Source organism: Erpetoichthys calabaricus, chromosome 12, assembly GCF_900747795.2.
Source record: "Erpetoichthys calabaricus chromosome 12, fErpCal1.3, whole genome shotgun sequence".
NCBI classification, from domain to species: domain Eukaryota; kingdom Metazoa; phylum Chordata; class Cladistia; order Polypteriformes; family Polypteridae; genus Erpetoichthys; species Erpetoichthys calabaricus.
Genome location: NC_041405.2, coordinates 83010500 through 83024971, shown reverse-complemented (window position 1 = coordinate 83024971; position 14472 = coordinate 83010500). Strand labels below are relative to the sequence as shown.

The 14472-nt window shown below is 39.9% G+C and overlaps 1 protein-coding gene across 1 annotated transcript in view; it reads left to right on the top strand.

Moving 5' to 3' along the window:
• Positions 1-10278: 10278 nt before the first annotated feature.
• Positions 10279-14472, top strand: part of hs6st2 (heparan sulfate 6-O-sulfotransferase 2) — a 36310-nt gene continuing 32116 nt past the window's right edge. Inside the window, exon 1 of the mRNA XM_028815763.2 lies at positions 10279-10937. Coding sequence (XP_028671596.2) covers positions 10411-10937 — 527 coding nt within the window. The 5' untranslated portion in view covers positions 10279-10410. The remainder of the gene's footprint in view (positions 10938-14472) is intronic.

Sequence of the window (14472 nt, the reverse complement as noted above, 5' to 3'; positions counted from 1 at the left end):
TTTTGCTTTGGACATGTTCTATCTCTAGGTATATCAGAAGACCGAGACGTTGTGAAGTGGGGTCCAGCCTCACGTGGGAAGGCAAAAGGGGGGGTGGGGGGGAGAGAAAGAGAGCAGGCTATATCTAATCTATCCATTTAATCCTTATAATTATAACTACCAACGTAACAACAGGCTGCATGTCAACAACTCTTGGGGATATAGGAAATTAAGGTTAAAGCTGTCTCACTTCCAGTTGTTAAGACTATAAAATGACATCAAAAACTCAGAATCAATATCTCCATGATGGGACTGTCAACTTTGTGAGCTGGAATGTTAAAGGCCTGAATCACAAATTAAAGAGAAAGAAAGTACTTTCTCACCTAACAGGTTTAAACGATAAAATAGTATTTTTACAGGAGACCCATTTACTAAGCAAGGATCAGTTCCATCTGCAAAAAGACTGGACTGGCCAAATGTTCCATTCTAGCTTTACAAAGAAAACTAGAGGGGTGGGAATTCTCATACATAGAACAGTCCCATTTGTAGCATCAGATGTAGTATCTGATCTGGAAGGGAGATATGTGATGGTCATGGGCAACTTATTTACCTGTAAAATGATTTTGATAAATGTTTATGCACCTAATGTCGATGATAAGGAATTCATACAAAACATATTTGCATTAATCCCCAATGTGAACACTCATAAAATTATAATGGCCAGGGACTTTAATTGTGTTTTAAACCCACTCTTAGATAGGACTCCTGTCACAGGGGGGATGACATCTAACACTGCAAAGACAATTACACAGTTTGTAACTGACCACAACTTATCAGACCCCTGGACGTTTCTAAAGCAAAACTCAAGAACATATTCTTTCTACTCACCAGTACATCACTGCTACTCAAGAATAGATTATTTCTTTATAGATAATAATTTCTTGCCTATGATTAAATCTTGCAAGTACAATGCTATTGTTATTTCCGACCATGCACCTCTGATCTTGGAGCTAAAATCACTATGCCCCACACACTCACCTCGTAGATGGCATCTTAACCCGCTTCTATTAGCAGACAAGAACTGTACAGAATTTATATCCAAACAAATCAGTTTCTTCCTAGAGACAAACACATCCTCAGAGGTCTCTGCAGGAATACTCTGGGAAACTCTAAAGGCCTTCTTAAGAGGACAGATTATTTCATATCTTTCCCACAGGAATAAATTGAAAACCAAGAAAGTATCAGAACTAAAAAGTGAAATTACTAGAATAGACGAAGAACATGCCAGGCTTCCAAGCGAGGCTCTACATAGGAAAGGCAGGCTCTGCATTTAGAACTCAACCTCTTGACAACTAAAGAAACTGAACAACTAATTTATAAATCCAGACATCATTACTATGAACACGTAGAGAAAGCTAATAAGCTTTTAGCTCAACAAATCCACAAGCAAGAAATTCGCAATGCAATCCCAGTAATCACCAACACGAATGGAGATGAAATCATTGACCATAAAAATATAATGCACACATTTAGAGACTACTATAAATCCTTATATTCTACTGAGTTCAAAGAAGACAACACACAATCTAATGCATTTCTGGATACATTACAGTTACCACAAATAGATTCTGTTAGTGCGGAGGAACTGGAAAAACCTCTGGCGCTATCAGAATTACTAGATGCTATAAAGTCACTTCAAAGCGGGAAAGCAGCAGGCCCTGATGGCTACCCTGCAGAATTTTATAAGAAATTCTCCACTCAGCTAGCTCCCCTCCTATTAGCAACATTTACAGAAGCTACAGACAATCAAATTCTACCTCAAATATTTTGCCAAGCATTGATCATCGTCTTCCCTAAACAAAATAAAGACTTATTACAATGTGCATCATACAGACCCATTTCACTTCTGAATAATGATGTTAAGATACTCTCAAAAATCATAGCTAGAAGGATGGAGAAAGTGCTGCCTTCGGTAATATCACAAGATCAAATTGGATTTATCAAGGGTCGACACTTATCCTCCAATCTTCGACGCCTGTTTAATGTGATATACTCACAAACAAAATCAAACACTCCAGAAATATTATCATTGGATGCAGAAAAAGCATTTGACATGATTGAATGGAAATAACTTTTCACTACATTAGAGAAATTTGGGTTTGGCCCGAACATTTGTGCATGGATCAAACTACTGTATACCAATCCAGAAGCTTCAGTTTGTATTAACAACATTTGTTCAGACTACTTTAAATTAGAACGTGGTACCAGACAAGGATGCCCCTTGTCACCACTGCTATTTGCAATCACTATTGAACCACTGGCGGTCCACTGTCGACATGCTGATCAGATAAATGGGATTAATTTCTCTATATGCAGATGATATGGTACTGTATATGTCAGACCCACAAAATTCTGTGCCTGTAGTCTTAACAGTACTTACAGAAATTCAAAAGATCTCTGGTTTCAGAATTAATTTGAATAAAAGTGAACTCTTTCCAGACATCACAAGTAAACACAAAGCTCTTTATCAACAAAATTTCGCTGTCTGTATGGAAAAAGCAAGACTTGCATAGATGGTCAATCATTCATCTCACTCCAGCTGGAAGAATTAACGTTGTTAAGATGAATATTCTTCCTAAGCTTCTTTTTTTATTTCAAAACATTCCAATATACATCAATAAATCATTTTTTAAGCAATTAGATTCAACAATAACCCAATTGTGCTTCACTCACTCAGAATATGGAACCAATGTAGAAAGCATTTTAAGATGGAGAAGCTTTTATCTGTGGCACCTCTGCAAGAGAACCACCTCTTTCAACCCTTGCAAACATATGCAGTTTTTAATATCTGGAAAAGATTTGGTATTAAATTGCTCAGAGATCTTTATATAGACAACATCTTTGCATCCTATGAACAATTACATTCCAAATTTAACTTTCCAGCTACACATTTCTTTCACTATCTTCAAATTAGGAACTTTGTTAAACAGAACCTGCCCGATTTTCCTCATCTTGCACCCTCATCCACGCTGGAAAAAATATTGCTCAATTTCAAGGACTTAGACACCATCTCTGCAATATACAAAATTATTTTACAGTCTCTCCCTTTCAAAGATCCAAGAGGACATTGGGAAAAAGATCTCTTAATCAATATATCAGAAAAGGAGTGGAAAACAGCAATGCAGAGACTTCACTCGAGCTCCATATGCACAAAGCACACAATTATTCAACTCAGAATTATATATCGAGCACGTCTGTCTCTCCTAAAACTGTCCAAAATGTTTCCAGGGCAAGATCCAACCTGCAAACGCTGCAATCAAGTCCCAGCCTCACTGGGTCACATGTTTTGGGCCTGCACCAAATTAACATCATTTTGGAACAAAATTTTTAAGTGCCTTTCAGAAGAATAATCCTTTTAAGTCAGTGGGTAACCGATGTTTTATACTATTTGAAATTGGAAAAAATCAAATATACAGTTAGAGGTTCTGTACAGAATTTTTTAAAAACCTGGCAGGATATAATCAATAAAATTTTAGAATAAGCTCTTAAAGCACCAAGGAAGCAATTATCTCCGCATCTCTTTTTCCCTCTCCATTCATCTCTACTGGCCTATTAAACTCATCAATTTAGGTATATCTACAAGCCGTAAGTTTTACTCTGTTGGCCATGCTCTCTCTCTCAGGGGTGGGGGTCGACTTGTTTTTTTTTTTTTTTCAATCCTATTATTTGTAAAAATTGATTGATTTGTATGAATGATTACAATAAAATTAATTAAAAAAAAAACAATAATTTCAATATCACACTGTAAGCTTTCCTACAACTACTGATAAGGCCTTAATATTATCCAACTGTTCTTAATGTCAACATTAACATTCATAAAAAGTGGGCTAGAATGAAGTTGATATTAGAGCTATGTTAAGAAAATGAACATTTATAGGACCACTCCTCAGCTTCTTTTCCTGTTTCAACAACTTGTGAAGCTACCGTCTTCTTGTTAAGTTCCTTGAATTTAACAGTATCTCATATGAGCATCAAGGTTTATGAATTGATTTCCATCTTTGCTGCTTGCACACTGTTGACTACAAATCATTATGGAGAACTGAATAAAGCTTGCAATGATAGCAGTAAAGCAGAGTTAAAATGGCTGGTTTAATATGGTAAACTGTATTTTTGCAATCCTATTAGAAAGCTCTATGTTAAGTCTTACTGAAAACTAACCTCAGCCTAGCCTTATCAAATTTTCTTTTAAGAAAGCGTTCAAAAATGTAATAAAATGTTTTAAAAATTCCCCTATATCTATTTTTTCTTGGGATAATTTCATTGTGATAGTGCTAATAGCACACTGTTTATTATTCTATCTATCCATCAATATTCTGAACCATTACAATATCAAGGGAATCAGGAGCCTATGAAAGAGCCCACTTATGCACACACACACTCAAACCAGGCCTGTTCAGAGTCACAAGTTAACCCACTATGCAAGTTTTAGGAATGACTGAAGAAACCAGAAAGACTGAACAAAATTTATTATACCCAATACACACACTGAATGTTCAAACTCTACACCAGGCCAGGAGGTAAATAGCAGCACTAAGCACTGTAGCAACTTGCAATGCTAAAATACCTTAAAGAAAAAATAGACGCACTAATCATAGTATAGAGATTCACATTTTTTACAATATCTGTGATACTTTGGAGGTCCTGCAGAATGTCCCAAGGGGCTCATCTACAGCAAATCATGGCAGGGGTTCCCTTCAGTGCAACTGATGTGACTGCTGAAATGTGACAGTGAAAGAAAATGGCCAGATAACACTAAATACATCCAAGATTTCTTCACGTTTGCTGAAAAGGAAGCGGCAGAAAGCAAAATAAATAAATGTTCCCCAAGTTAAAATCATCACTGGCAAATACTCACACCTTATTACAAGAAATCACAAAAACCTTTTTGCTTAATCAAATAACTTCCTATATATGCCTTTAAAAAATATAAAATATAATCATTGATTTTTGTCTTTTTGAGTACTTACCAATGCTATACATACTGTAACATTCTTAAGCCTGTTTAGTTCAAATTAGTATCACAGTCCCCGCGCAAAAGGGGCAACTCTAGATGAGGTGCCAGACCAGCACATGCAGTACTCACACACACAACCACTCATGTGAGGACAATTTAGAATTTCAAGTTAACTCATCAGTGACATTCTAGAAGAAATATAGAATACCTGAAGAAAAACCCCATGCAGATATGGAGAGAACTGCCAGCTCCACATAGACAGTAAATGGGTGTGGGACTCAGACCCAGGGTGCTAAATCTACAAGTCAGCTTATGGAACTACTGAGCCACCCAGCCACTCTCCCAGGTTTATTGTTCATTATAAACAACATTTCTAATTTAGCAAAAATCTACTTTGGACATGTAAGACCTTTGAAATGTTACAACATCATAATTTCACATTTGGCAACAAAGAAGTTGATGTGTATCAATTTTCTAATGTACCTGCTATTTCTTGAGTGGACTCATGAATTGCAATTACAAAAACAAATCATACCATTTGAGCCAGTTAGCATGCAAGTTTTCATGGTCCTGATCAAAATGTTCCTTCCTAATTGATAGCATAGATGCATGTTATCTATCTGAAATAGCAGCATTTGTCTCAAATGGAAACACTTTACCAAACCATATAACTAGTGTAGAGTCAACATTCTAACTCTATGTAGTATAAACATTGGCTAATGAGCTTATAAAGATTAAGAACTAGCTGATGGGAATTATTTTTGAATGTAACTTTGTTTTTTTTACTTGAACTATCTGTTCATGCCCAAAACTGTCACAAAAGATGTTTCCCTTATTTTGCTGTCTGCAAATAAGTCTGCTTCCTTTTTTGGACACATGTGAACGCCTGGAATCAAAAGCCTGAATAAACAGTACAGTTAAGGAAAAACAAGTTCGTTTAGTGCCATATTGGATGTCAGATTATTTTTGCACACTAAGAGGAGAGGTCAGGCCCTGCAATCTGATACAGCAGGAGGCCACATAGGCCAGTTGTGCCTAAGGCTGCATATCTAGCGCCATGAAAAAGCATGTGTCCACAGTCTGATTTTTTGCATCATTGTAAATTTTACACAGAGAATTTATTTTATTAGCTCTTCAACTGAAGCCTAACATTACTGAGTGAATAAATAACTGAATTTTTTTATATTTAATTTTTTATTAAAGAAAGTTGTGCATCAGTTAATGTTCCATGTGAAAACGTTATTTCCCTTTGGGCTCAATAAATGCTTATGAATCATTTAACAGCAACACCTGAAATCTGACATTTCCTAAATTCTCTCATAATTCTGTGGTGTGATTTTAGTCAATACTTTCTTTTTATGAATTAATTTCTCCTAGAGCCATCTAAAACATCTTATGGTGGGTTAGGTCTTCATGGGGCTGTAGCTTTTTTGCTACCCTAACCAAAAGTGAAAATGTTGTGTCCAAACCAGAGTCTTGAAGGTAATTACTATACATTGTGGCAGATCGCTGGGGTTCTTACCTGGCCGGGATGCCTGGAGGGACCGGAAAGGTATTTAAACAGCATCCAGGTCACGAGGGGGCAGCCGCCCTGGACTAGGAGAGGACCGCGGGAGAAGAGTAAAGGGGATTTAACTCATTGGGACCCGTGGCCTCCGCCAGGGGGTGCCTCAAGCCTCGTCAGACCTGGAGAATTGTCACTTCCGCCACACCAGGCAAGATGGCGGATGAACCTGCCAGGGACGTCCGGAGTGCTTCCGGTGCAAAGGGCAGCACTTCTGCCACACCAGGAAGTGCTGCCGGATGGACGTCATCAGTCACCTGGAGCACATCCGGGCGGGAATAAAAGGGGCCGCCTTCCAATAGTTGAAGAGCCAGAGTCGGGAGTGGGAGTAGGACAAAGCTCTCCTGGAGGAGAGAGGCGGCCAAGGACATTGAGAGAAGCCCGAAACAGGAGTGATTAGTGTTGAGTACACTGTGTGTGTTTGGGATTGTGTTTATTTATGATTAATAAACGTGTGATTTTTATAAAGATATGGTTTCCGACTGGTGGTGTCCGGGCAAATGTCACAACATATTGTTGTAGATGGTATAGCAGTTTCCCCTTCGGTGTTTCATGTTAGTCAGACGCAGATGTCGAATTGAATAGCTGGATGGGAGGGTCCCCCTTGGATATTCAGGCTAGTTGCACTAAGAACATAGGGAGCAGCAGCGAGACTGAAAAACAGGGATAAGGCCCCAAAGATCACCCTCTCAACACCAATGGAAATGTCTACTTCAAATAACAAAATCCCACCATCCAAAAACTTTGACAGCCTATTAAACCACCTACTTCAACTTTGTGGTAGAGCCGACCGTGAATCTTAGTTTAGACTTGGTCTTCACAGCGCAATATTGATATTTAATTGAATAATATTTAATTACATTTATATAGTGCTTTTCTAACCTACTCAAAATGTCTTACATACAGTAGATAGTGGGGAACAACTTCAACCACCACCAATGTGTAGCATCCTCCTGGATGATGTGACATCTGCCATTCTTGAGCCACATTAGCTGTGTGTGTGTGTTCACCCTGTAATGGACTTCCATGCTTGTTGGGATAGACTACATCTTCCTCACTACCCTTTTTTAAATTTTAAAAGGTTTAGGAAATGCATGGTGGTGAAGGGATGAGAGAGAGACAGACTTAGCCAGTTAGAGACAGAGGATGACTAAGGGGCCAGAATGACCAGGCTGTTATGGGCAATTTAGCCAGGACATCAGGGAACACTCTACTCTTTTTTCAAAAGATGTGCAGGGGTCTTTTATGACCACAGACAGCAATAACCTAAGTTTTACTTTTCATCTGAAAGACAGCACCATTTTTACATAACAGTGTCCCCTTTACTGTACCAGGGCTTTTGAATCCACACACAGACCACAGGGAAAGCACCCACTGATGACCTCACCAACACCTCTTCCAGCAGCAACCTAACCTTTTTCCTAGATGGTCTCCCAGCTAAGCATTGGCCGGGTCCAAACTTGCTTAGCTTCAGATGGATTACCTGTTCTCAATTGCAAATGGTATGGATGCTGGACAAGGTCTGGTTGCATGTTGCTTCAATTGACAGACACATGACCTGACATTCTTGTGATACCTCATTTCGACCTTCATCACAATGTAGTTGGCTTGAAATCCAACTAGTTACACTGGCCATTTTGTATTCTTATTTAAAGATTTGTAGGCTACAACCTGACCAGACAAAGACAAACTGAGGTATCATTTATTTTCCTTCCAATTACACTTGCAATAAAGTTTTAATCTTTGATCAAAGGAAAATGAAGACAATGATTTCATGGTTCCTGTTTATGTTTATGTTTAAACTCTGGTTTAAATACAGTGGCTTACTGTACTCTTTTTATATACATACATATACACACACACATACATACATATATACTGCTCAAAAAAATTAAGGAACACTTTTTAATCAGAGTACAGCATCAAGTCAATGAAACTTCTGGGATATTGATCTGGTCAGTTAAGTAGCAGACGGAATTGTTAATCAGTTTCAGCTGCTTTGGTGTTAATGAAATTAACAACAGCTGCACTAGAGGGGCAACAATGAGATGACCCTCAAAACAGGAATGGTTTAATGGGTGGAGGCCACTGACATTTTTCCCTCCTCATCTTTTCTGACTGTTTTTTCACTAGTTTTGCATTTGGCTATGGTCAGTGTCACTACTGATAGCATGAGGCAATACCTGGACCCTACAGAGTTTGCACAGGTAGTCCAGCTTCTCCAGGATGGCACATCAACACATGCCATTGCCAGAAGGTTTGCTGTGTCTCCCAGCACAGTCTCAAGGGCATGGAGGTGATTCCAGGAGACAGGCAGTTACTCTAGGAGAGCTGGACAGGGCCATTGAAGGTCCTTAACCCATCAGCAGGACCGGTATCTGCTCCTTTGGGCAAGGAGGAACAGGATGAGCACTGCCAGAGCCCTACAAAATGACCTCCAGCAGGCCACTGGTGTGAATGTCTCTGAACAAACAATCAGAAACAGATTTCATGAGTGTGGCCTGAGGGCCCAATGTCCTCTAGTGGGCCCCGTGCTCACTGCCCATCATCATGGAGCTCAATTGATATTTGCCATAGAATACCAGAATTGGCAAGTCCACCACTGGCGCCCTTTGCTTTTCACAGATGAGAGCTGGTTCACCCTGAGCACGTGACAGACGAGAAAGGGTTTGGAGAAGCCATGGAGAACGTTATGCTGCCTGTAACATAGTTCTGCATGGTGGTGGGTCAGTGATAGTCTGGGGAGGCATATCCATGGAGGGACGCAAAGACCTCTACAAGCTAGACAATGGCACCTTTACTGCCATTAGGTATTGGGATGACATCCTTGGACCCATTTGTCAAACCCTATGCTGGTGCAGTCGGTCCTGGGTTCATCCTGATGCTCGACAATGCCCGGCCTCTGATGGCAAGAGTATGCAGGCTGTTCCAGGAGGATGATGGAATTAATACCACTGACTGGCCCCCACAGTCACCTGACCTAAATCCAATAGAACACCTCTGGGATATTATGTTACAATCCCATTCAACGCCGCCAAGTTGCACCTCAGACTGGACAGGACGCCATCCATAGTCTCATTTGGAGCCTGACCCTACTTTGTCAGGCATGCATACAAGCACGTGGGGGCCATACAAACTTCCGAGTACGATTTTCAGTTGCTGCAATGAAATTTCGGCATTTTTTCACTTTGATTTTCGGGGTGTCTTTGAATTCAGCTCTCTGTTGGTTGATAATTTTCATTTCCATCAAACGATGTGGCATCCTTTCGTTCCTAACACATTACCCAGTTCATATCAGTATAGATATCCAGCATGATTTTTTTCCCAGTGAGATCTGATGTGTCTTTAATGTGTTCCTTTACTTTTCTTTAGCAGTTTAGGTAAAAACTCACCTACAAATATTCACGAATACTGTAGTTCTGCTATAAACGAGGATAATCTTAAAGTAATTTCTTGTACTCCAGGAATATAATCAGAAACTACGGGGAGCAAAGTCTGAAAGGGGGCACGGCAGGATTATCACTACTTCTTTTGTGCTGACACACAATACTTCATTAGCACTTGCATTTAAGTGATTATCGTATTTAAATAAAGAAAAGGCGACGCCAGGGCGAGCGCGACTTGAAGCCACTAGCCCCTCCTTCCACACCTACCGCTGTATCTCTTTCTTTCTCGTCTCGCTCACGCGCAAATACCGTGGAGGTTGCTGGGAAGGGGCGGAGATTAGATTTCGCCCCATCCTCCTCCTCAGTAGTGCGCACAGACACACTATGGACGGCTGGCATAGAAGGTTTGGAGGCTGTGTGCGAGGCTGACGAAGCGCTACTGAGAGGCTCAGTAATGCGTACGGACCATGGATGAGCGCTCCAGCCGGCTGCTCCTGGCTCTTTTTATGCTATGCCTCTTCGGTATGATAGTTCTGCAGTACGTATGCCCAGGCAGCGAGTGCCCGTTGCTGCTGCGGCTGCATGCCGGACGGGGGGCCTCTTTCCCTGGTCCCGATCCATACCGGGCCGAGGACGGAAGTCCCGCGCGCTTCACTCCCCGCTATAACTTTACCGAGGCAGATCTGCGTCGAGAGGTAGACTTCAACATCAAGGGCGACGACGTAATCGTCTTTCTACACATTCAGAAGACCGGAGGTACAACCTTCGGGCGCCACCTGGTGCGCAATATCCAGTTGGAGCAGCCTTGCGAGTGTCGTGTCGGCCAAAAGAAGTGCACCTGCCTCCGGCCTGGTAAGAAAGAGACCTGGCTATTCTCTCGCTTCTCGACTGGCTGGAGCTGTGGCCTGCATGCTGACTGGACCGAACTGGTCAGCTGCGTCCCTGCTGTGATGGCTGGCCGCGGGGCGCCACCAACATCCGAGGAGCCGCGCAGGTAAGAAAACTAAGAATAGTTGGGTGGTATTGGCGTCACGGTTTGAATGAAAAGGAAATGTGTAACAGAGTTTGCATTAGTAGTATTGAGTCGTTATGCTGGAATCGATCAGGATGAAGTCGAGAGTAACTGGGTATCATGGGACAAGAAATAAGATAAGCATGAAGTGAAGAGTGACACTGAAGGACAGAGGAGACAACTGAAAGTTCCAGGGTTACACTGAAGATCAGAAATTGGGATGGCATTGTATATGTGTGACGTGTTGGTCGCCAGACATTGTAAAGTGACATTAAACGGATCCATTGGAAGCTGAATTTCCAAACCACAAAAGAGGATAATAAGGTACACCCATTTGTCAAAGTCAGTGAACATGAGAAAAGGTAAATAACCGAGTGATGCGGTTGAATGTAAGCGTGTAGGAGTGGAGGAAACTGAGAAGTTGGTAGTTATTATTGAACAGGAAGCGAATCTGAAAAGAGCCCAATTGAAAGAGAGATTGAAACACACAGATGGGGTGGCGCTAGGCATCAGGGTGGTGCATCATGCTGCACTAAACTGGAGCAGAGACAGCGGAGAGTATCTGGTTGGCATTGGACATATGAGAGTGGTAGGGGGCATGCAGCAGAATGGACAGCTGCATCAAGCTGGGTGGTCAAGCATAGGGGCTATGTAAAACTATCCTTATGTTGTAAACTTTAGTTTTAATTAGTAACCAAATTCTGTTGAAACAAATAGGTTTCGGGTGGTTGTGTTTACTTTAGCCTCATGAGACTTACTATCCCTTGTTGGTGCTCCAAAACCCACTGATCTTGGGACTAGAGTTTTCAGTATTTTTTGTAGATACGAGTTTTTGTGTGAGGTTCCCATTGTTTCCCCTTGTCCCTTTCTGTGATTATGTATGCTATTCAGATTCTAATCACACACCCCATATGGCAGATCTGCTACTGTGACTCTGACATGAGTAAAGAATCCTGCCTTTCCAGCTGTTCAGTCCTCACTGGAGAGAAGTGTATTTCAAATATTAAGATTACTTGTTCCTTGAGAGTGACCTCAGTCCAACTGTAGAAAGATATGGCATATTGCATGCAATAACGTTTTTCTTGCTGGTTATTTTATATAGAAACATCTCCCTCTTGTCCCTACCACCTTCCCACACATGTTAATTTGTGCTAAAAATACAGAATAACTTGAAGCAATAAGTGTAAGTTAGGCAACTCATCTTAACAGTACCTTCAGCAGCTGCAGTGTTACCTTTAAATCAAGGTACGTGACTAGAATAATGGTGATGTTCAAAGCTTCAATAAAAGAATTCTGGAAACCGCATATAGCTAAATTTGGTTGAAGATAATATGGTTTTCTAATCTTTTACTTTCTTTTTAAGCAAACAGTAATATTTTCTACTCCAAAAATGTTAACTACAGGAAATATATTTTTAAACTAAAATAGAAGACATAGAAACATGATTTTATGCACACCACATTTGTGCTTGACAAATATTTGATAAGACTATTGGTGCTTTGTTTTTGGTGATCTGCAAAATCTAAGTTTTCATTATTGTGATCTCTGGTTATCTTTGACTTGTTCGTTAATTTTTTTTTTTTTTAGCTACATCATACATAATCTTTATTTGCAAATGTTTAGCCTGCTTGGAAACTCATCTTAACAAAAGCTTTAGATATTGATGGGGTGGAAAATTGACTTGATATCAAAGGGAAACCTGTCCTATAGTTTTCTAAAATAAGAACACAGACCTTCAGATATATACACAATGATTGTATGTATAGCTGATTATTATTTTTATTAATCTGTGTATTTTTTCATTATGCCATCATCCGTTGAACAGCAGAATTAGTGGGTTTTTTTATTAAATATAATTACCCTGTATTAAGGTTTGATGTTTGAATGAATGATGTCTACTTTCAAAGGGAGGACAAATGAAAATCCCAGAGGAAGAGAATCACATCACTACCAAAAAAAAAAACTGTCTGAGATGGGATACTTTTAAAACCACACACAGCTGGCTAAAAAGCCATCAAGAATTAATTGCCTGATGCACTTTTGGACAGCATTGGGTGTTCAGATCCCTGTCAGAAGACAACATGTTCATTTATTACCCGTCAGAGGGCAACATAAGTGGAGTGCATGAGAGTCCTCTGCTCTTGCATGAGTAAAACCTTTTAGTCTGAACAGTGGGGGTCTACAGCTTTCCCCAGTTTATCCTGGAAGCCAACCTCATTTATTCTGAACCTTGTAATTATTTATCATAAATCAACAGAATTATCATTCCAAAAAGTGGCGAGGAAGCAGCATGAGTAGATGTATTTGTATCTTTATCAGAAATTTTCAGTTTAAATCTTTGGTAGTATTAATATTGAGTGAGTTTTTTTCAATAAGCATATTATGTTTGTAAAGTTATGAGTGAGTGTTTTCAATATTCAGATCCTGTACCGAACCCCCATGCACAAAAACTGTTGATCTATAGCCTGCGGCAAATATACAAATTGCACTATTCTGCTATTACTTTTCAACACAATTTTTTCTGAAGTATAACAAACGCACTGCATGCTGATAGCCAGTTAATGTACTGCCTGAAAATACCATTGTCTATACAAAGGCTTTGCAGGTATGGTGAATTCAGCTTCAATCCTGGGTAATTTTAATACAGTCAACCCTTGATATACGACCGGCCTGACATGCGAACAACTTGGTTTATGACCAAAATTTTTGTTTTGAATTATGACCAACTTCTTGTGTTACAACCCGAATGCGGTCACGTGTATCCGCTTGTGCGATTGTAAACAAACAGCCGAGAGCGTTTGTAAGCGTCAGTCGGAGTCCAGATACATGTGTTTGTGGATGTAATTTCGGTCAGTGCAATGATTTATATAATTTATTTCGATAACTGCTAAGGAAGGAAGAGAAGGTAATGAAGGTAAAGAAAGCGATCACAATTGAAAAGAAGGAAATTGTGTGGAAATATGAGAGTGGCGTTCGTGTGACCGATCTCGCTAATATGTACAGCATGTCGAAATCTACCATCTCGACAATTTTACAAAGAAAAGATTTGTATAAGGAAGCTCCTTCCAAACAATAACCACCTTCCATTTCATTCTCCTCCTCCTTCCTTCCTGCAAGCCAAAGATGTCGACTTAAATGACAGTACAGTATGAAATTGTTGTTTCTGGTAGGTTAGGCACTTTTTATAACTTTTTGGTTAGTACATTAGAAAAATTATTGGTGTTTTTGGTAAATTATGCACATTATATAACCCTTTTTTATTAAAAAAAGTTAAATAAGTGTTGCTGTGGGAGGTTCTGAACACATTAAGGGCATTTCCATTATTTCTTATGGGAAATATAGTCTTGACTTACAACCAACTTGAGTTACAACATAGCCCTTGTGAACAAATTGAGTTCGTATGTCAAGGGTCCACTGTAATCTCTGTCATAGAATAACAAATGAAAGACCCGTGAGCCTCTTCTTTGTGCTGTCCAACACACATGGGTTTCTTGTTTCCTTGTGGCTGCATTGTACT